The sequence below is a fragment of the Calliphora vicina genome, chromosome 2, assembly GCF_958450345.1.
Source record: "Calliphora vicina chromosome 2, idCalVici1.1, whole genome shotgun sequence".
Taxonomy (NCBI): domain Eukaryota; kingdom Metazoa; phylum Arthropoda; class Insecta; order Diptera; family Calliphoridae; genus Calliphora; species Calliphora vicina.
The window spans coordinates 75,692,657-75,715,219 of NC_088781.1; the positions used below are offsets into that span (position 1 = coordinate 75,692,657).

The 22,563-nt window shown below is 32.8% G+C and overlaps 1 protein-coding gene across 1 annotated transcript in view; it reads left to right on the forward strand.

The window, feature by feature from the left end:
- Positions 1 to 1,041: 1,041 nt before the first annotated feature.
- Positions 1,042 to 22,563, forward strand: part of LOC135951938 (myotrophin) — a 48,642-nt gene continuing 27,120 nt past the window's right edge. Inside the window, exon 1 of the mRNA XM_065501695.1 lies at positions 1,042 to 1,229. Within this exon, the coding sequence (XP_065357767.1) occupies positions 1,161 to 1,229 (69 nt within the window). The 5' untranslated portion in view covers positions 1,042 to 1,160. The remainder of the gene's footprint in view (positions 1,230 to 22,563) is intronic.

Consider the following 22,563-nt stretch of genomic DNA (forward strand, 5'->3'; position numbering starts at 1 on the left):
TTTTTTTATATAATTTGAAAGTAAATTTTTAATTAGGCTTATGTTCATTTTTAATGAACATTCAAAGAATGAATATCACTGAATACTAAAATTTTAGACAATTGTCAAATTGGAATGCATTTTCTACCCTGCCAAGGGCGTCATCAACAATCTTCATCAATCCAATTGTCTAAAATTTTAGTATTCAGTGATATTCTTTGAATTATTACAAATAAATTATAATAAAAATGAACTTAAGCCTAATTAAAAATTTACTTTCAAATTATATAAAAAAAAAAATATTTATTTTATTTTTAAAATAAATATTTTTTTATTTTTGTATACACTAGAAAAATACAAGTAGACCAAATTTATTTCTGTTATTATGGTCATATTTAGTTTTAGTATATTGTTGCAATTAAATATTTTTTAAAAATGTCGACTTTTAGGAATATTCGACTTTTATCGATTAGTCGACTTTATGAGATAATAATAATGTTAAAGCTGTAACTAAGCTAGTTATGAATTGTGAATAACATCTACAACTATCTATGAACTATTTTTTAGTTTCTGTTTTACTAATTCCGACTTTAGATATGATTTATGAATATGCGCCAATGTAATCAATTGTTCGAATTTTTTCCGAACATAAAGTTGATTTCGACTTTTGACAGCAATAATATGATTGTTCGAACAATCGACTTAAAGAACCCTACCTTGGATTGTAGTCAAATCCAAGTCAATTAAGTTGATCTTTCATTCATAGTTGCAGATGAGTACGAGGAAATTTGCAGAAATTTTACAAAAAGATAAATCGGCTTTTACGACTTTTAAATTTATAAAAGGCGATAATTCGACTTTCATAAATTACCAAAACTGGAAAAGTCCACTAATCACAAATTTAAAAAAGCAAAGCTTCGAATTTGTCGACTTTTTTAAAATCGAAAAAAATATAATGTCGAAAGCTCTACTTTTTGTTTCAACTGTAGAACCCTATTTGTTAAATGCAATGTGAACGATAACCAACAATCGCACTATTTACTAATTTATCATCTCTAAAAACATCAACACCGGTAGTAACTCTGCATTTAAGTTGCAAAGTCTGAAAAATTATAGATTTTGAAAACAATCAGAATAACCTTCAAATAAGAAAGGAATTTATTACAATATTATTGAAACAAATGTCTGACCTCGTGTGGAGTATTAAAAATGGCGAACTTGATCAAGTTCAAGCTTTAATTAGCGAAAAGGTAACGAAAGATGATTCATTGTTATGAGTACAGTGGAAAAATTTTTGATAAAGATATGTTAATGTCATTTAATATAACTTTCTGTGAATATAATTTTCATGAAAAATAATTGTGAAATATTATCATTGTTTGTGTGTAAGTAAGATACGATTATAAACGGTCGTATTCAACATATTCTGCACGTAATCTGCTTTCTGGATATTGTACAAAAGGATGTATATATACATATTAAGGTGGCCCTTAATAAACGAAAGTTATATTTTGGCCAGTCTCACCCCCAGTTTGGTGAACATTGGTAAAGGAATAATAAAAAATAAAAATTTTGCCATTAAAAAATTACTTTTGCAATTTAATTTAAAATAATAGAATAGTACGTCATTGTCGATCTAATGAGCCATAAAAAACAGAAATTGGTCAAAAAATGTTAAAGTTATTAAAAATTCCCCAGGCCATTAACGTGTCTCAGGCCACTAGACAAAATTAACATATTTTCATAAATCTTGTTACGCGTCATTTATTTACGTGAAATATTAGGAACAAATTGTTTAAAAAAAATTGGTACAGCAGTTAAGAAGCAAGATAGATTATCCAGCTAGCTCAGTAAAAGGTATTTTGGTTCTCAACCCGTTTTCCTAAACGCATAACATATGATATACACACTTGCCTAATTGAAATATCATATAAAAATATTGTTGCAAAAGAAATCCTCAATAAAATACTAATATTAGTAAGGAATGAAACTATTGATGTCACGGTGTTATGACATCAGGGTATATTTAACCCACCCTACTGACTCTTTGTCAGTCTCCATGACAGAAATACTACCCTAATAATTTATTCTGTCCCTAATAACACAATCACTAACCGAAACTTACCTTTGCCTGTTTCCTCCCCAGCATCCCCCTTTAAAAAAGTTAATTTCAAATTTCATATTTTGTTGAAATTAATATTCAAATAATCTAAATTCTAGAAATAATAATCATATTGATAAGGTTATTATCAGGGAAACCGAAAATATGCTCTAAAAAAGCGTTTTAAGCGCTTTAAATATGCTATAAAAACTTTAAAATATGCTCTTAAAATTTAAAAAATATGCTCTAAAAAAACGAACTTTTACATAATTTTTAACCAAAAAATATAATTTTATTTAAAAAAATCAATACAATTCATTTCTAAAAAGGAAAAGAACATAAAATAAACAAAAATAACATGAACTAAAACAAGTATAACAAAAAATAAATACAACATAAAAACAATAAGCTATGAAAAGGCCTCGATAGGTATTTTTTGATGATATTTTATATAAATATAAAGTCTCTTCTTCAATTAAGGTTATTATTGCAATATATTATAAAATATTGACTTACATTTTCAAATAAAAATCGTCGCTATTGGATCTGAAAACATTTTTATACATAGAAAATGTTCTTTCGACATCAACTGATGTTATAGGAACAAATTTAAAAGACAATATTTCTTTAACACTTAGAACGGTTAAGTATGAATTAGAACTAAAATTTATTTATATTAAAAAAGCCATATATTTTTCAATTTTAAACAAAGGAAGTAAAAACCTGTAACACAAAGCGAAAAATAAGTAAGACAAAATTTGTTTTTGATAAAGTCAAAATATGCTATTAAACAGTAAAATATGCTCTAAAAACGCAAAATATGCTCTTAAAACAAATATATGCAAAAAAATGCATTTAAGGGTAAAATATGCAAAAATATGCACTAACAAATCGATGCCAAAATTCTTAAATAGTTTTGAAACGTGTAAATATCTAATCCATGTGCTCATTAGACTCACCAGAAAAAACAAGCATTTGCATATTTTGGTTTCCCTGGTTATTATACACGCAGACTGACAATAGGTATACTCGTAATTATATTTCATATAATATAATTATATATGTAAATATAAAAATAATAAATTAAAAAAATTACAATATTGATATGAAAATTATTAATACCTACAATATTTATTTATACTTAATTAAAATTTGCTGGAGCTGCATTATCGGCGTAATTGTTCGTTTAAAGTTGTTGTCGCTGGTTCTGATGATTGTTCGATTTTATTTTCTGGTTGCTTTTGGTTTATTGTTTTGAGTAGTTTCCTTTTTTGGTTGTCAGTGGTTTTGTTTTGGGTTTTATTGTTCTTTAAGTTTATGTTTTGTTTTAATGTTAATAATAATGATAACAATTTTGCAGTTTTTATTTCAGTTTTATGCATTTCTGGTCTTTCATTTTTGTTTACATATTGGTTTTTAAATTAATGTAATTTCTTCTTTAGGTTTAGTTTATAATTATTGTTTTTGTTAAATTTAAATTAAAGTTTTATGGTGTGTTGATAATTTTATTTAAAATTTGTTTTGTCTAATGGATGTTATAGTTTAGTTGTGCGTAAAAATTGTTACTTAAAATTTGGTTTATTTTTTTGTTTTTATTAAAATTAAATTGTGTGTTAAACATTTTAGACTATTGAAAATGCAAGTGTTAATAAAAATAATGAACAATATTAAGATTTTCTTTATTGTTGCATTGAAATTTTTGTTTTAAAATAATTTCACTGTCATAAACATTTTGCTTAGTTTTTTTCTTTTCTTGTTTACACAATATTTTTGCAATCAGTTTTTTTTGTAGTTGTCTATGCTGAGCACTTTTCTTTGTTTATTAAATTTTTAATAATATGTTAAATTTATTACAAGTTGTATTTATTTCACATTTAGTTTGTTTTTATTTAAAATATAAATTTTAAACTTTCTATACAAATCACATTATCAACTAATTGTATGAAACAAATTTTTCTTTGACACTTGTGCTCACTTCAATCACAGTATACAGAGGCGTCAAATTTGACAGTTCAAAAACACTAAAATCAGCTTTTTTTGAAATTGTTTCGATAGAAAGAGAAAACAAATTTGCGGTTTAATACAGACAGTGCGTTAGGTTGAATTTTATAACGGTAAAAGATCGTACCACTGAGAATGCAAAGTAGAAAGAAGAAGTGCGATAACTAATTGTACATTCCTTTCTACAGATGCGTTATCGTGCTGGGGGCTATCAATTTTTTTAAAATAAGACGCAAAAAGAAGAAGTACGATAACTGTAGTTTGAATTCCATTCTACAGTAGCGTTATCGTTGGTGGGGTATGTTAAACTTTTGTAGGTTCATGTAGGGGTATTCCACACATGTTAATATAAAATGAAAAAAATAATACATTTAGCAAACAAAAAATCCATAACAATCTACAGTGCCGGACTTAAATATTCACACATCATACAGATTTATCTTTAATCTTCCATATTTTTTAAAAGAAGGCCACAACTTTCGTACGGGTTTCAAAAAAATATTTATTTACGTATAACTTATTGAAATATATGGAAAAACTAAAAATAAGTTGGCACATTTCAGAAAACAAATTTAACTAATGTTTCGAAGTTCGATTTTAAGGGGACACAAATATTCACACATGTCACCCTGTGAAAATGCAACTGTCCATAGTTGTTAACTTTTCCTTTTTATACTATGATTCTATTTTCGAAAGTAGTCTATGTAGTAGTAGTAACGCGCGCGAGACGAACAATGTAGAAGCATTCTATTTCTATTTTACTTAACCATTCGATATATATTTAAAACGTATTCGTACGAACAAATGAATTAATAAATCTATTCTTATTTTTGTTTAAATTAAAGTATCGTTAAACGATTGTTTTTATTTCCAACCTTTGATGTCCTCGTTTAGTGACATTATTTCAGAAGTGGGATCGTAAATCCAATAAGTCTAAATACGAACGCTAATTGGGAATCTAATTAGAAGAACGAACTTAAACGAAACGCACGAACATGGAAAACTTACATAGTATGACGGTTAAGAATCTACAAGCGAAGTGTAGAGAAATCGGTGTGTCGTGCTCGGGAAATAAGAAACAATTAATTGAACGACTGGAGGATATTGGTGAAATGCGTAATTTACCTACTATGACGGAGCGAGTTATACAGTTGGAGAAGACATTAGCGGATATGCGTGCAACGTCAATGCGGTTCCAACCGTCGCAAGCGTCTTCCCCGATGCAGACATTTGCTTCAATCGAAGGTTCTCCTGTGCGCAGTACAAACGTTGCTATTTCACACGGAAATAGCCCCCCTGTTGTTACGTCAGGCAACTCGTTTAGTGGTGTCGATACAATAGCCACAGCCGCAAATGGTAATATGGACAAATTGCAAATGTTGCGAACGCCAGTGCAACACGTTATTTCTGCAAGCTCCGCATGTCATCGGCCTGAAATGTTGCCTCCATTAACACAACACATAAATTATAGCTCCGCCGGACAGCCACCGACTTCACAATATGTTTCGCAAAGTGGTAATGCATACCAGCCGCCAGTGTGTATTTCGTCCACAATGCCGCGTGTTATTGATCAACAATATACGATTGCTGCAAACAACATACAGATGCCACAACAAGCTTCGTGCTACGTAACAAGTGCTCATGTTGCAGGCCCATCGTCAAACTGCGCCCCAATGCACTATGGTAGTCAACGACAGTACCCGACACCAACGTTTAACGTCTGTGAACAACAACAACAACAATATTTGCCGCCTAACAACTGTAATAATTCTAGCCCGTATAATGATGTAAGAGAGATGATAGCAATTCTACCGGAATTCAATCCATCAATAGAGGAATCTGTAAACTCTTTTCAGTTCGTTAAGCGTGTTAACGTGTTAAAGGCAGCTTACGGGTGGAATGACCACAATCTAATATTTGCGGTACAGCAGAAGATGCAGGGCCCCGCAAAGTATTGGGTTGACTCGTTACAAATTGTTTTTGGTTCATGGCAACAGTTTGTGACAAAATTTTTGAGGGATTTTCCTTATGTGGATAATTCGGCCGATATTCATATTAAAATGTGCCACACGAAACGACGTTCTGACGAACCACCACATGAATATTATTTCAAGATGTACGCTCTAGGTACTAGAGGTGGTTTACCCGAATCTGCCATAGCTAGACACGTCATAAATGGTATTAACGAACCGGATTTAAGGAAGAAGATCTCGAATGAATACGATTCGTGTAATCAGCTGCTTAAAGACATTATTAGTTATTGCAACTATAATGACGTCATGAACACAACAGTACAAAGGCAATGCAAACCAACGGCGTCAAATGAGAACAGTGTAAACAGTACGAAGGGTATTAAAAGAAACAATGGTACTACTTTTTCATCGGGCAAGGTAAAATGTTACAACTGTTCGCAACTAGGACACTTTTCCGTAAATTGTCCTGAGCCATCTAAGAAACCTAGATGTACCAACTGTAAACGTACTACACACACGGTAGATAAATGCCCTGAAAAATCAACGCAGAGAACATCCGTGAATCAAATTGACTCAACATCAGTACCGACAGATGGAAATGATATTGTCAAGAAAGTTAATGTCAACGGTCACGAATCGAATTCTTTTGTAGATCCTGGTAGTAACCGGTCGCTGATCCGTAGATCATATGCTCATACAGTCGGCAAGGTTGATGATACGAATGTTTCTTTAGAAGGTTTTGGTGGTGGGCAATACAAATGTACAGGTAAAGTACATGCTGTCTTGGTGATTGATGAAAATTCGCTTGGTGTTGATTTACTTGTCGTCGAAGATGAATTTTTGAGTGAGAATATTCTATTGGGTAGAGACGTTTTATGTGGTAAAGGTAAACGATTAATTATCGAAGACGATGATTGTCGGCTGGAGAAGCTCGATAGTTACCAAGCCTCAGAGGAGCTAGCGCCGTCCGAGCGGGACAAATTGAAGGAATTACTTCTGAGACATCGTGGTTGCTTTGCGGAAAATACTTCTGATCTCGGAAAGTGCAACGTCGCTAAAATTGAGATTCGTCTTACCTCCGATAAACCCATCCAGTCGAAAGCGTATCGGGTTCCATTCGCGAAACGCTCGATATTGACGGACATCACTAATGATCTGCTTGAACACGAAATCATCCGTCCATCCGATTCGACCTACGCATCACCTGTAGTTCTGGTCAACAAAAGCAACGGCGAACACCGTATGTGCGTTGACTATCGTGGGCTAAACGCTATTACAGAGAAAACACCTTACCCGATCCGATTATGGAGGAACAATTTGCTCAACTTGCCAACAATCAATATTTCACGACGTTAGATCTTCGCATGGGATATCATCAGATAGAAGTTGACGAAGAGTCCAAAAAGTACACCGCTTTTGTTACTCACGATGGACATTTTGAATTTAACCGAATGCCGTTTGGTCTCGTGAATGCCCCAGCAGTTTTTCAATCTGTCATGAATAAGCTTATATCCAGAATGAGACCCGGTGAAATCCTAGCATACTTGGATGATATTGTGCTGCCGAGTAAATCGATCGAAGAAGGTTTATTACGTCTTGATGAATTTTTGGACATCTTGACCAAAAGTGGCCTCACATTACGATTCGACAAATGTTCTTTTCTTTCAACGGGGATTTCCTACCTGGGACATATAATTGATGGCAATGGTATACGGCCGGGTAACGAAAAGACAAGTGCAATTAGAAATTTCAGTCCACCGAAGAATGTAACCGAGGTAAGAAGATTCCTAGGCTTAACGGGGTTTTTCAGAAAATTTGTACAGGATTATTCAATAATCTCGAGACCGATTACGATGATGTTACGAAAGGATGATGTTTTTGTTTGGGGTGAAGAGCAACGAAAATCGTTTGAGAAACTAATCGAAGTTCTCACGAATCAACCAGTTCTCGCACTTTACGATAGTAATGCGCAGCATGAAGTTCACACGGATGCAAGCAGTTTAGGTCTCGCTGGTATTTTACTACAGTCTGTTGATGGTAATCAATGGAAACCAGTTTTCTATTATAGCCGCCATTGTACTGACCCCGAAAGTCGATATCACAGTTACGAGCTTGAAGTCCTCGCCGTGGTGGAGTCGCTCGACCGTTTTAGGATTTATCTGTTGGGTAAACCGTTCCGCTTGGTAACTGATTGTTCAGCCATTACCAATGTAAAGACTCACAAGGAACTCAAACCTAAGATTGCTAGATGGTGGATGAGGCTCCTGGAATATGATTTCACTCTGGTACATCGTGAAGGTAGCCGTATGGCACACGTAGACGCTTTAAGCCGTGCCCCTGATAACCTACCAACCGAAATCGAACCAGCTGGGTTTATTATGAAGGTCACCGTTGAGGTGGACGATTGGGTCGTTACTATGCAGCGGAAGGACGAAAAACTTGTTAATATAATGGCTGTGTTGAAAGGGGAACTAAAGTCAGACCAGGAGAAACATATAAGATCAGAATACTCCTTAAGTAATCACCGACTTTATCACAAGGACAAAGATGGTCTAAAATTAGTCATTCCAAGGGACATCCGATGGAGAATCCTGAAATACTCTCACGACGACATGGGTCATTTTGGATTAGATAAGACGATTCAGCGAATTCAACAAAAATTCTGGTTTCCCAAAATCCGTAAATATGCGAAGGACTACATCGCCAGCTGTATCGCCTGTTGTTACAATAAGAACCGTAGTGGTAAATCCGAGGCACAATTACATTATAGTGACGTCCAGCCAATTCCGTTCCAGAAGGTTCATATCGATCACCTGGGTCCTTTTACAAGAAGCAAGAGGGGACAGTGCTACATTTTGGCTATTTCCGATTCATTTAGCAAATACTTGGTTGTGAAACCAGTACGCACTACAAAAACAGCTCCGGTCATCAACGCTTTGAATGATATGACAACCTACTTTGGTCTCCCTAAGTGTGTCGTCAGTGATCGGGGAACTGCTTTTACTTCGAAGGCGTTTGAAGACTATTGCAATCACAATTCAATAAGGCACATTAGAACTGCGGTCCGCACTCCAAGAGCGAATGGTCAGGTCGAACGTGCAAATCAGACCATTCTTTCGTACATTCGCACTACAGTTGCGGAACCAAAGGACTGGGATCTGACATTACGTGATCTTCAATGGTCCGTATATTCTCAAAAGAACTCAACAACTGGCTTTACGCCCAACGAACTTATATTCGATTTTAAATTACGTGATGTGACAAATAACCATTTATTAGCAGCCATCCATGATGACATTGTTGAGAACGAACTCCCAATGGCCGACAAGCGTGGCCTCGCAGTAGAGAATGTCCGAAAGGAACGGGAGAAATGGCAAAAGCGTTTTAACTCCAGACACACAACGCCTAGACAATATGACGAAAACGACTTGGTGGTAATTGAGAATGAAGCTCCCGCTACAGGCGATTCGAGGAAGCTAGAGCCAAAATTTCGAGGCCCTTACATTATTACCAAAGCTCTGGGAAATGACAGATATCTTATTGAAGACATTCCCGGAATTCAAGTCACGAACCGAAAGTTCTCTTCAGTCTATACAGCTGAGAAGATTAAACCCTGGTGCATCAGTTGCCCCACTCTTGACGAGTCATCTTGCGAAATCGAGGACGATTTAGGGTCAGAATGGGCCGAGCTGTCACCCTGTGAAAATGCAACTGTCCATAGTTGTTAACTTTTCCTTTTTATACTATGATTCTATTTTCGAAAGTAGTCTATGTAGTAGTAGTAACGCGCGCGAGACGAACAATGTAGAAGCATTCTATTTCTATTTTACTTAACCATTCGATATATATTTAAAACGTATTCGTACGAACAAATGAATTAATAAATCTATTCTTATTTTTGTTTAAATTAAAGTATCGTTAAACGATTGTTTTTATTTCCAACCTTTGATGTCCTCGTTTAGTGACACACAGTTTCTAATTTTTAATAGGAAAATAGTTTTTTTTAATAGTTTAATATTTTGTGGAGTAGCCCATCTTTTTAATGACTTATTTTAATCGTCTTGGCATTGAATCGACCAATTTTTGGTGACGTAGACGGAATTAGAGTTATTGTAAAGAGAACAATTTGGGAGATGGTTAAAGCACAAAATAATATTCACAATAACGCCCACGATTTTGCAGTAGTTATATAAATAATACAACTGGTTTCCTTTCGGAGATGGTAAAAATCAATTACAATTTTTCATCATTTGATGAAAATACGATCGAAATGGCAATAACGGCGGGTTTAACAAACCAAAAAATTAATTTGTAAACAAATTTATATTATTGTATATATCAACAAATTGATTTACAAACACAACTTTTCTTATAAAACGTTAAATAAAGCAAAAATATATTATTTTGTTCAAATAAATATAATTGTGTTTATTTTCAAGGTACTGGAAAAAATGTCACGTAACGTAACGATTTCGGCTTTTCATAAGAATTCTCTTTCATTTATCTTTCATTTAGGAATAAGATTTTGTATGCTTTATTATGCAAAATTCGCTAAAATTACGAAAAAAACACGTCAACTTTTAAAATTACTTCCATTTTTTGTAACGTGAGTCACAAAACTTTGCGATCAATTATTTCGCAAGAAATGGCAATTAAAAGGTAATGTTTTATGCCATTTGGAATTGCACTTAAATCTCACTATAGCGTATAATTTTATAAGATACCTCCAACGATCTTATAAAAACCAAAAAAATTTCATATTTAAATATAAAAACGTGTACAAATGTGTAGTACTATTAAAGTGGGAGTCTTCAAACTTTGTGTGCGCTATGGCAGAACAACGTTTGCTGGGACAGCTTGTATTTTAATAAAAATGTACTAAAACTATTGGTAGTTGAACCATATTTATTGTATAAACAACTGAAATGTAGTAAAATTGTCATCAGTTTTCGTTGTATAATATTTAGATAACTTTTTTTTTTTTTTTGAAAACAAATCATGGTTTTCTACTAATGAAACATTTCTCTACAGAATTGCATCATTAGATTTCTAAAAAATAACTATAAAAATAGATTTTTTGCCAAAAAAAATACGCCGTCTTGTTGAAAGTAAACGTTGTCCAGAACAATATATTATTTTTTTTTCGTGTTTTTATTTATTGTATCTTCACAAAATAATGTGAACTATCAATAATTTGTTCAAATCTGTTTGAATAAACAAGCAAAATAAAAAAGCTCTCGTAAAAATTTAAAAAAATATATATTAAAAGTGTTTTAAAAATAGATAGAGACTATCATGATACAACCATTAGAAGGTAGAATCACTAGGGAGAGAGTTTAAAATGCTATGCCTTGTTTTTTTTTTTTTTTTTTTTTTTTTTTTTCTTGGACCAGCACTCTGGGGATGACCCCTACTCATGCAAAGCATTGTGTTGGAACTAGGAAAATAGGTTATGGGAGGGAGGATAGAGGGAGTAGTGTTTGTGGACATTTGATTTGAATTTTCCTATATTGAAAGTGACAGGAAATACTTCAGGAGGAAGCTTATTCCACATACGGACAGTACGGCTAAAGAACGAATTTTCCCTGTAATGTGTTGTGCGATCTACTGTCCAGTCGACAACGAATTGATGTGCCCTTGCCGAAGAGCGTGTGTTGCGTAAAGATCTACGGGTTTCGGGAACAAGTTCCCTAATTTCAGCAGAGCACATACCATTGTAGTATCGGTAGAACAGTGAAACACAACGCACATTGCGACGATGTTCCAGTGAGTCAATAGAGCTGGATACCCTACTGTCACCGATAAGCATCTTCGCCCTCTCCTGTACGCGGTCGAGTAACTCCAAAATAGACTTCGAAGCACCGGCCCACACATGAGAGTTGTATTCCATTTTAGGTCGGATATAAGTGGTGTAAATAGTAAGGAGATCAGATGGAGTGAAGTATTTCTTACACCGTTTTAGAAAACCAAGGCACTTGAATGCTTCTTTCGACACTCGAAAAATGTGTTTTGTCCAGCGGACATCGCACTGAATACTCATGCCTAGAACATCAAGAGCTTCTGATTCCTTAATATTTACACCACCCATAAAAACAGATGGAGCAACATGATCTGTTGTGCGTTTGTGGGTTAACATACAACATTGAGTCTTGCGCGCATTAAAATCGACTCTATTCGCACAACCCCATTCAGAGATTGTCACAAGATCTTGGTTGAGCGTATCATTCATATTTTGCCTCATTGCCCCAATCTCCGACAGGCTTGGTCTATAATTGAATGCATATGAATGGCAAATGTTGCTGTCATCTGCAAAAGAGTAGATAGGGTTGGAAGTTTGACGTAGAAGGTCGTTTATAAAGATAAGAAATAGAGTAGGAGAAAGGACGGAGCCTTGCGGTACCCCTGAATTGATCTTGAACTCGTTTGATGAAATTCCATCTATAACAACTCGTATAGTGCGATCTCTGAGAAAGCTCGATATAAATCGACAGAAGTTATTACCAACACCAAAAGCAATAAGTTTTGCTAAAAGCGCACCATGCCATACTCTATCAAACGCTTTAGAAATATCTAGAGCCACCACTTTACTTTCGCCAAAACGGTATATGGAACGACACCATTTTTCCGATAGGAAGGCTAGCAAGTCTCCCGTAGAGCGTCCTCTACGAAAGCCATACTGCCGGTCGCTGAGTAAATTGTTGGACTCTAAATATTTCACAAGATGGAAGTTAACCATACTCTCCATAACTTTGGAAAGTGCAGAACAAATTGCTATTGGGTGATAATTTTCAGGGTTGTTAGCCTCTCCCTTTTTAGGAATTGGCGTTACATTAGCAACCTTCCAACATACTGGAAATTTGCCGGCACGGTATAAAGTGCTGAAAAGGTTAGCTAATGGACGAGCTAGCGTCGAAGAACACTGCTTCAAGACCAGTGCTGGTATACCATCAGGCCCAGGAGACTTATTTATGTTGAGATCTGCTAAAACCCTTTTAACTGCGCGAGCACGAAAGAATATATCCGGCATAGTAACTGATACTCTTTCGAGCTCGGGTAGTGGTTGATTGCTTTCCGGTAAGTTCGAATTATTTGAAAATAATTCAGCCAAAAGGTTAGCTTTATCAACCGGGTCAGTGAATGGTTGGTCATCCCTTAAAAGTGTAGGAATTGATGAACTAGCATTATCCTTAATTCTTTTAACGAATGACCAAAAGCTCTTACTGCCCCGGGGAGCAGTAAGAACTTTGGCTCGAAGGCGCTGCTCGTGTAGAGATTTTTCACGCCTCAGCACTTTGGCACACGAAGATCTCGCCCTTTTGCGTAGCGAATCAGTTTCGGCATTTTTGTTGTTACGCCAGATTCTGAATGCTTCCTCTCTAGATCTGATTGCAATTTTGCACTTCTGATTAAACCAGGATTTTTCCATAGTTTTAATCGAAATTTTCTTAGATGGAATGAAGCTTTTCATCCCCATCATAATTATGTTCTCCACCATTTTCGCCGTGGCATTGACGCTATTGTCTAAGAAACAAAGTTTCGAATTAAAATCCCGAAAGAACTCGTTGAGCTCAGCCCAACGAGCCTTTTCGTAAATAAAAGTTGAACGTTTCGTAGCTGGTCGTGAAACGATACGAAGTTCAGAGAGCGAAAAGGAGGCGGAAATGGTGCAATGATCTGAATTGCCGAGAGGTGCAAAAACATCTACTTCATACTTGTCAGGGTGTGTTAGAAAAAGAAAAAGGTCGAGGGTGTTGTTTTGGTGCCCATCAACGCATGAAATATGCGTTGGTTCATTCACTAATTGCGCAAGGTGATTGTGCGCCGCGAATAGTTCAACATATTGGCGTTCTGTAGTTGTATGACTTGAATGGCGAAGCCAAGAGGAGTTGTGAACATTAAAATCACCATTAACAACAATTTCACTGTTAGGACAACTCTCAAGAATCTTCGATATGGAATCGGAAAGGGAATCGAAGCTAGATATTGTAATATCCCTTCCCGCATTTGGACTTCTATAAAGAAACCCGAAGTGCAAACAGTGTGTCCTGATTTTGAACTTAACCCAGAGACAGTTAAATTCTACATCATACGTACCTAATGATTGCTGGTACTGGTACACGAAAAGGCGAAAACATCCGGCCTTATGTGAAACGCAGGTATCTGAGAATGCTGATCCACAGGATTTTCAGATACCCGGGTATCACTTTCTATCGCTTTTTAACTTTCATCGGGGCATTGCCATGTACATACGCAATGAAGTCGTGTACCAGTACCAGCAATCATTAGGTACGTATGATGTAGAATTTAACTGTCTCTGGGTTAAGTTCAAAATCAGGACACACTGTTTGCAGTCATTGAAATGATGCATGCAAATCCGTTAGTGTTTCTTCAGCTCAACACCGCAGGCTGCACTCCATTCTTTAATTTTATTTTCAGGACATTTTATAAATCTTACGACATTTTGTTCAAATAAACATTTAAATTGAATTTAAAATATTTTTCAATTTAGTTAATTTTTGATGTTTTTTTTCAATTGTACTTTTATTTTTTATTTTATATTAGTCTGACAATTCAAGGCATGTAAAATTGAGAACATATTTTGTAGTGATTCTACCTTTTATTGTTATATTATGGAGACTATTAAAAACATAAAATAATAAAAATAATACTTGTTGAACATAACGATAGTTATAAAATCAAAGTATTTATAATTGAAAGAATAAAATATCTTTGAAAAATACTAAGATGGCTGATTGCAGTAAATGCAGATCAGCAATTAGAGAAGAAAGTGGTGTAAGATAGAGTGGTGTATGTGATAAGGTGTATCATTTTACAAAAATGTGCCGGTATTGATCAATATTCGGCAAAAATATTAGAAGAAGATAATTTTGTACATTTTATATGTGATGATTGCATTCAATATATTTTTTTGTTAAAATTTTGAAGAGTGCCGTGTGGAATATTGTGACACTAGGCCTAAAAGTTAAGTGCTGAAAATTTTAGCCAAATCGGACAACGATTTCTGGACGCGCATCAAGGTCAAAGTTCAGATATATGCTAAATGTTACTATTTATATGGAATAAATAGGTGAAACTCGTTAACTTTCTGCATTGTTTTCTAGAAATATGTAGATTTACTTATATTAATGAATATTACGCTCTAACCAGTACGCTACAGTTATATTGTTTCGACTTAAGGCTCCATTAGTCTTTGCGTTCTGTAACGTTTCTGTTCTGTGCCGTTCTGAATGCTGTTATATTGTAGTTAGTTTTTCCGTAAGATCATATCAGCTGTTTTTAAAATAATAACCAAAAAACCATCTTGGTGATTTTGTTACTATTTTTAGTGTTTTTTGTATTTAGACCTTCAACATATTATTGTGAACATTTTTATAAATACATACATATATTTTTTGTTAATGATTTAATTTAAACTAATTTTTTTACATACATAGTACATACATTAAAAGAAATTTATATTCATTTTATTAAATTTCAATGTTTTTTTGAAAATATTATATTTTTTATTCTTTTGTTAATAATAAATATTTTCCTTTCAAAAATGTTGGCACCACTGCTCTCATATTGTTGGCATTTTTGTGTATATATGATATCAGCTGTTTTAGCTGTCACTTAACGTTGCGGACAAAATTCTGTTTTCAACAGATTCATCCGCAACAGAACGGCAACGTTACAGAAAAACTAACGACATACACAACTTTCCCTATGCTAAAAACAAAACAGCTGATTCGGAACGGAACGTACAAACTAACTAGGCCTTTAGGCATATTTGCTGTTTTAAATATGTTTGCTTTTGTTGTAATTTACCTACATACGTCTATATTAACAATGTTTGTTAAAGTGCAAACCAAGGCGAATTCATACAAGGTGCTATCAGTTCTACAAATACAACAATTGGTCTTAACAAACGTCAAAAAACAAAAATGAAAAATTAAACAAATAAGTATTAAAACTTAATGTAGTGTAGATAATTGTATAGTGAGGGCTTAACTTATTTATTTAAATAATAAATGTTTTGTTAATACGATTGGAATATGTAGATATTTAAATATAAAAACTAGCTTTGACAACTGTTAGAACCAAAAAGCGAAAAAAAAATTATCAGCTGTTTGACTGACTCCACCTTGTATAAATTCGCCTTGGTGCAAACGGTAACATTATGCACTACATGTGTCTATCGAAGTGGTGGCTTTAAAATTATTTTATTTAATTGTTTTGGTTGGCGAAGTGTAACCATTACTTGAACTAACAAAATGGAACTACTTCGTTTTAATATAGCAAGTTCAAGGATTATTAACATAATAATATTGGAGTAATAAATATAAACATTTTTTTATTTGTTATAAATTAAATTAAATATTTCATAATAAGTAATTTAAAAACTAAGGAATATTATTTCATTGTTATACTTTTACATAACATAAAGTACAGAATTTAAAAAGTATTTAAATCTATAATGTAAGTTATAAACAAAAACGTTTCTTTATTATAGTAAGAATTGTGCTAAATTTCCCAATTATTGATAAATTCACTGACATTTATTATTGGGGGATAAGCTACTTAAAATATTACTACTAGTAAAAATTAAAATAAAAGAGTTTAAAATTACTTTTTGTCTTTATAAGATATAAGTTATATTTACGTATTAACTTTAAAACTTAAAGAATGAAAAACTAAAATTAATTATTACTGTTAAATTAAAATATATGTGTAGCCTATAAACAATTATTGTAATATTTTTAGGAGAAATTTGGTGGTATAAAAAATAAATAAAGTTTTTAAATCGATTTCAACCCGATTTATATTTTTTTGTTGCATTAATCAAATTTAATTTTGGCTAAAGCATTGAAATGTTAAGCTTCGGTTATATAGTTAGGTCACACATGTATAATGCTTCAAATAAAACATATTTTAATAATAATGTTTAGTGTTATTTCATTTGCTACTCTTAAACAACGTTAAATAAATTTGTGCTAAAAACAGTATTTAAGTTGTTTTAAGTAAATATTTACAATGTGTGACTAATGGTCACTGATATCATTTTTAAAAATATCCTTTATGTGCCTTTCGAAAACGGTTTTAATTTAATTTGATTACTAAAACTTATTTAACTGGACCTCAATCTAAATGAATTATATTGAATGATTGAAATAAATTTACATTTAAAATACTATATATAATATATATATTTTCTCAAGTTTCATTAAAATCGGCCCAAAAGTATATAACATTTCGCTATCTCTCCATTAGAAATTCCAAATATTGAAAAATTTTACATTTGACCTCACGATTTAAAGGTTAACGTTTTCCGATTTTAGTAAAACTTTCAGAAGAAATTTAAAATTACCTATTATGAATAGGTTTTACTTAAAATTCATAACAGTCAGGAAATTGGGCTCATTCGCCAAAATATGTTTAAAAAATTAGTTTTTCTCGAAAATCGCAAAATTCAAATCACAGGTACGGAAAAAGTGTACTGGTGGTATTGACATAATTTTTTCATATTTTTAATCCCTATTATAATCTCAATAAATCCCAACAACATTTTTAAAATTATAAAAATAAAGATTTGAAACTGCCGTTAAAAAAATTAAATTTTGTTGGTCATACTTCCGAATTGGTTAGCGGTATCGTACTAAAACAAAAACTCATTCACAAGTAAATACGGATATATTTTAAGTAAAAATTACATTTTATTTTAATATTTCTCAAAATATTTTAATTTTTTCCCTAAATTTCTTGTTAAAGTGGCCTGAGACACGTTAATGGTCTGGGGAATTTTTAATAACTTTAACATTTTCTAACCAATTTTTGTTAGTTATATCTCATTACAACGACAATTACGTACACATTTCGATTATTTTGCATTCAATTGCAAAAGTAATTATTTAGTAGCAAAATTTTTACAAAAACAGAAAAATTTCCTAATTTTAGCGATAATACAGTTTGTGGATAATTTTGACCCAAAGGAGATATAGGGTTAATCTCCAAAAGATTTTTTTACTGTAATTTCCATTAATATAAATAAATCTACATATTTCTATAAAATAATGCAGCGTGTTAAGTATTTTCACAAATTTATTTCATATAAATAGTAAAATTTTGCACATTTAATCACGATGCGCGTCCTGAAATCCTTGTCCGATTTGGCTCAAATTTTCAGCACATAACTTTTAGAGCTAGCGTCAAATCCTAAAAAAAACTCAAATGTGTATACAAAAGGAATCTCAAATACCATATTTGCTTTTATTTTTTGGTTGAATTGTTATGTTTTGTTTGTTTTTTATGTTTTTGTACACAAAATTCGTGGTTGTATTTTCAATTTAAAATTAAAGTAGATATTATTCGGTTAATCGAATAATTTTAAATTAACCGATTATTAACCGAAGAGTTTTTGAAAATAAATCTAAACCCCGATTAATTATTTGCTCGGTTAACCGATTAAACCAGAAACCCGATTAATTGAATACCCTACTACCAACTAATGTTTTGTTTGTTTTTTTATGTTTTTGTACACAAAATTCGTGGTTGTATTTTCAATTTAAAATTAAAATAGATATTATTCGGTTAATCGAATAATTTTAAATTAACCGATTATTAACCGAATAAATCTAAACCCCGATTAATTATTTGCTCGGTTAACCGATTAAACCAGAAACCCGATTAATTGAATACCCTACTACCAACTAATGCAATATGAGAATAATTTATATGTATAATTCGCTTATTTTTCCAATCATATTCGCTAAAATATGCGAGTGTTTTGTTTTAACGAATACAAATTATTTTTTTTATGTAAAAAAACAATAAAACAAAATGTTTCTTTCTGAATCTTCCCGACATACTAGACCAGTTAAATTCGGCATAGTAACAGTACTAGTCGTATAATGCATTTTAATTTCTATCAGTAATTATAATTTTGGTGTGGGCTTTAATTATTTGCACTTTCCAAAAAAATATTTATAATTTGTCTTCGTATTTAGTAAACCGACATGCAATTCGTGTCAAATCTACAACAAACAACAAAAATTTCAACAAACAACTTAAATACACGATGCTTGTTAAACGGCCATCTTTAGCATTACGTGTGGTCATCGAATTGGTATGTTAGAGAGGATTTTTTTTTTCCTTGAATTATTTTCTAAAACTAAAGTGAAATATGTGACTATTGTCTTAATTTTTGGTTGTAATTAAAACAAAACAAATAAATAAATATTAATAAAAATATGTTGTGGAACTTACAATTTATCCTCGGTGTTGTCGACAAGGGCCCTTTTGACTGCAGCGATTTAGTTCCAGATAAATTTGTGCGTAATATTAATTTGGGTTTTATAAATGTTTTGGTTATTTTTATGTTATTTGCTTTGTTTTTTTACCACTCACAAAATTTACTTAAATTGTATAATTAAAATTTTATATTGTAAACTATGTTTAGTTTTCAAGGACTTACATTCTACACATTTTAAATCACTTATTTATTTTGTTAATTCTTCAAAAGTTATTATTAATTTTTAATATTGGATTTTAAACTAAATTAATGCGGACGGACAAGTTTAACGATTGTAACGTGCAGTTACAAAAGTCAATACATCAACATAACATAATTAATACTAATACAATATGTATTAGTATATTATTATCAATAATTCCTAAACAGTTTATATGAATTCTAATTTGTTGTCAATAATTCCCAAACAGTATATGTGAATTCTAATATAAGACATCTAAGAAAATAGGAACAAGGGAGCGAGAATTGTAGTTCCGATCTACTTATACTTTGCGCCCGGGTAAACAAAGCATAATTAGACGAGAGCTAAATTCTTACTTCGTATTAATACCGTAGTTAAAATCTGTAGTTAGCCGACCGAGAGCCGAAGCATTTATCTCGTCGGATTGTACTCATTAGCTAGTCGTAGCCAATAAGTTGTAGTTAGCCGATGAGAGCTGAAGAATTTATTTCATCAGATTGCATCCATAAGCTGTATTTACGAATAATTAGTCGTTAGCCGACCGAGAGCCGAAGCATTTATCTCGTCGGATTGTACTCATTAGCTAGTCGTAGCCAATAAGTTCTAGTAAGCCGATGAGAGTTGAAGAATTTATCTCATCGGATTTCATCCATAAGCTGTATTTACGAATAATTAGTCGTTAGCCGACCGAGAGCCGAAGCATTTATCTCGTCGGATTGTACTCATTAGCTAGTCGTAGCAAATTAGTTGTAGTTAGCCGATGAGAGCTGAAGAATTTATCTCATCGGATTGCATCCATAAGCTGTATTTACGAATAATTAGTCGTTAGCCGACCGAGAGCCAAAGCATTTATCTCGTCGGATTGTACTCATTAGCTAGTCGTAGCCAATAAGTTGTAGTTAGCCGATGAGAGCTGAAGAATTTATCTCCTCGGATTGCATCCATAAGCTGTATTTACGAATAATTAGTCGTTAGCCGACCGAGAACCGAAGCATTTATCTCGTCGGATTTTTCTCATTAGCTAGTCATAGCCAATAAGTTGTAGTTAGCCGATGAGAGCTGAAGAATTTATCTCCTCGGATTGCATCCATAAGCTGTATTTACGAATAATTAGTCATTAGCCGACCGAGAGCCGAAGCATTTATCTCGTCGGATTGTACTCATTAACTAGTATAGTCAATAAGTTATAGTTAGCCGACGAGAGCTGAAGAATTTGTCTACTCGGATTGCATCCATAGACAGTATTCACAAATAATTAGTCATTAACCGACCGAGAGCCGAAGTATTTATCTCGTCGGATTCTCTATTAGAAGTTTCATTGTTCAAATGAGGTTTTATTTGTAATAGAGAGAAATATTAGTATACATACAATATTTAATAAGGCGGTTTACATGTACATAGTTGTAACATAATTCATGTAGAGACAGTGATGCAATAATGCGTACTTTACATTTTAAATATTATTACTAATACCCCTTCTCAATATCAAAAATATTGCTCTAAATATATTCATTAATACAAATTAAAAAAAAATCCCTTATAAAATGTAATACAAAAAATTATTTATATAAGCCAATTAACTCTCTAAGTTTACACATTCGTATCTTACTTAAGGGTTTGGTTAGAATATCAGCTAACATAGAATCAGTTGGACAATACTCATATATTACTTTTCCAGTTTTTAATAAATCGCGAACAAAATAATATTTTATATCTATGTGCTTACTTCTTGGTGTTATTTTTTCATCTTGTAGTATTTTGAAGCAACTCTGGTTATCCTCGAAAATTATTGGATTACGAATTTCAATTTCAAATTCTTTCATCAGCTGGAAAAGCCATAAAAACTCTTGAGACGCCTCGGCAAGAGATACGAATTCCGCCTCAGTAGATGACAAAGTTACATTTTGTTGTTTTCTGCTGGCATAACTTATTACAGCATCACCAAGCTTAAAAATAAATCCACTAGTAGATTTACGGTCATTCAGGTCTCCTGCCCAGTCCGCATCTGCAAATCCTTCTAATTTCAAATTTGTTTTAGAACCTACACACAATTTCAAATCCTTAGTACCCTTAAGGTATTTCATAACACGTTTCAATTCGGCCCAATCTATATCATTTGGATTGCTTACTTTTCGAGATAAAATTGATATAGCCACGGCAATATCCGGACGTGTATTGTTTGAAACGTATAACATCGAACCAATAGCTTTGCGATATAAATTGTTGTTGTTAAAAATATTTTCAGAATTTAATTTCAGGTAACCCGGATCCATAGGTATAGATGAAACCTTTGCATCTTGAAGATTATAGTCATCCAAGATTTTGTTAATGTATTTTCCTTGTGACAGATAAAATATTCCATCCTCTAATGATATTTCAATGCCCAAATAGAGCCTTAAATCACCTAAATCAGTGATTTCAAATTGGGATTTTAAAATATCGATAATATTATTAGCTTCCATATCATGTTTCGATGCGATGACAACATCATCAACTTAGATAAGGACGTAAGTCATTGAATCACCACTACCTTTTACGTACAAACAAGGTTCAATTGTTCCCCTTCTGAATCCCGAATCAATTAAGACTTTATTTATACGGAGATTCCAGCAACGAGCAGATTGTTTTAGCCCGTACAAGCTATGATTCAATTTACAGACGAAATTTTCTTTTCCGGGTATAATATATCCTTTTGGTTGTTTCATAAATATTACCGCATCTATATCGCCATAAAGGAATGCCGTTTTTATATCAATGTGACGTACTTTCATATTTTTGTAGCTTGCAATTGCTAATAAACTTCGAAACGTAGATGGTTTTACCACTGGCGCAAAAATTTCATCATAGTTTTCACCATATTTTTGTGAAAATCCCCTTGCTACCAGCCTAGCTCTATACCTCTTATCACCGTTGACTAAGTATTTAGTTTTGTATACCCATTTGCAGTCTATTATTTTAAAATTTTTGGGAACCTCCACCAAATCCCACGCATTGTTGTCTTGAAGTGCTTTTATTTCTT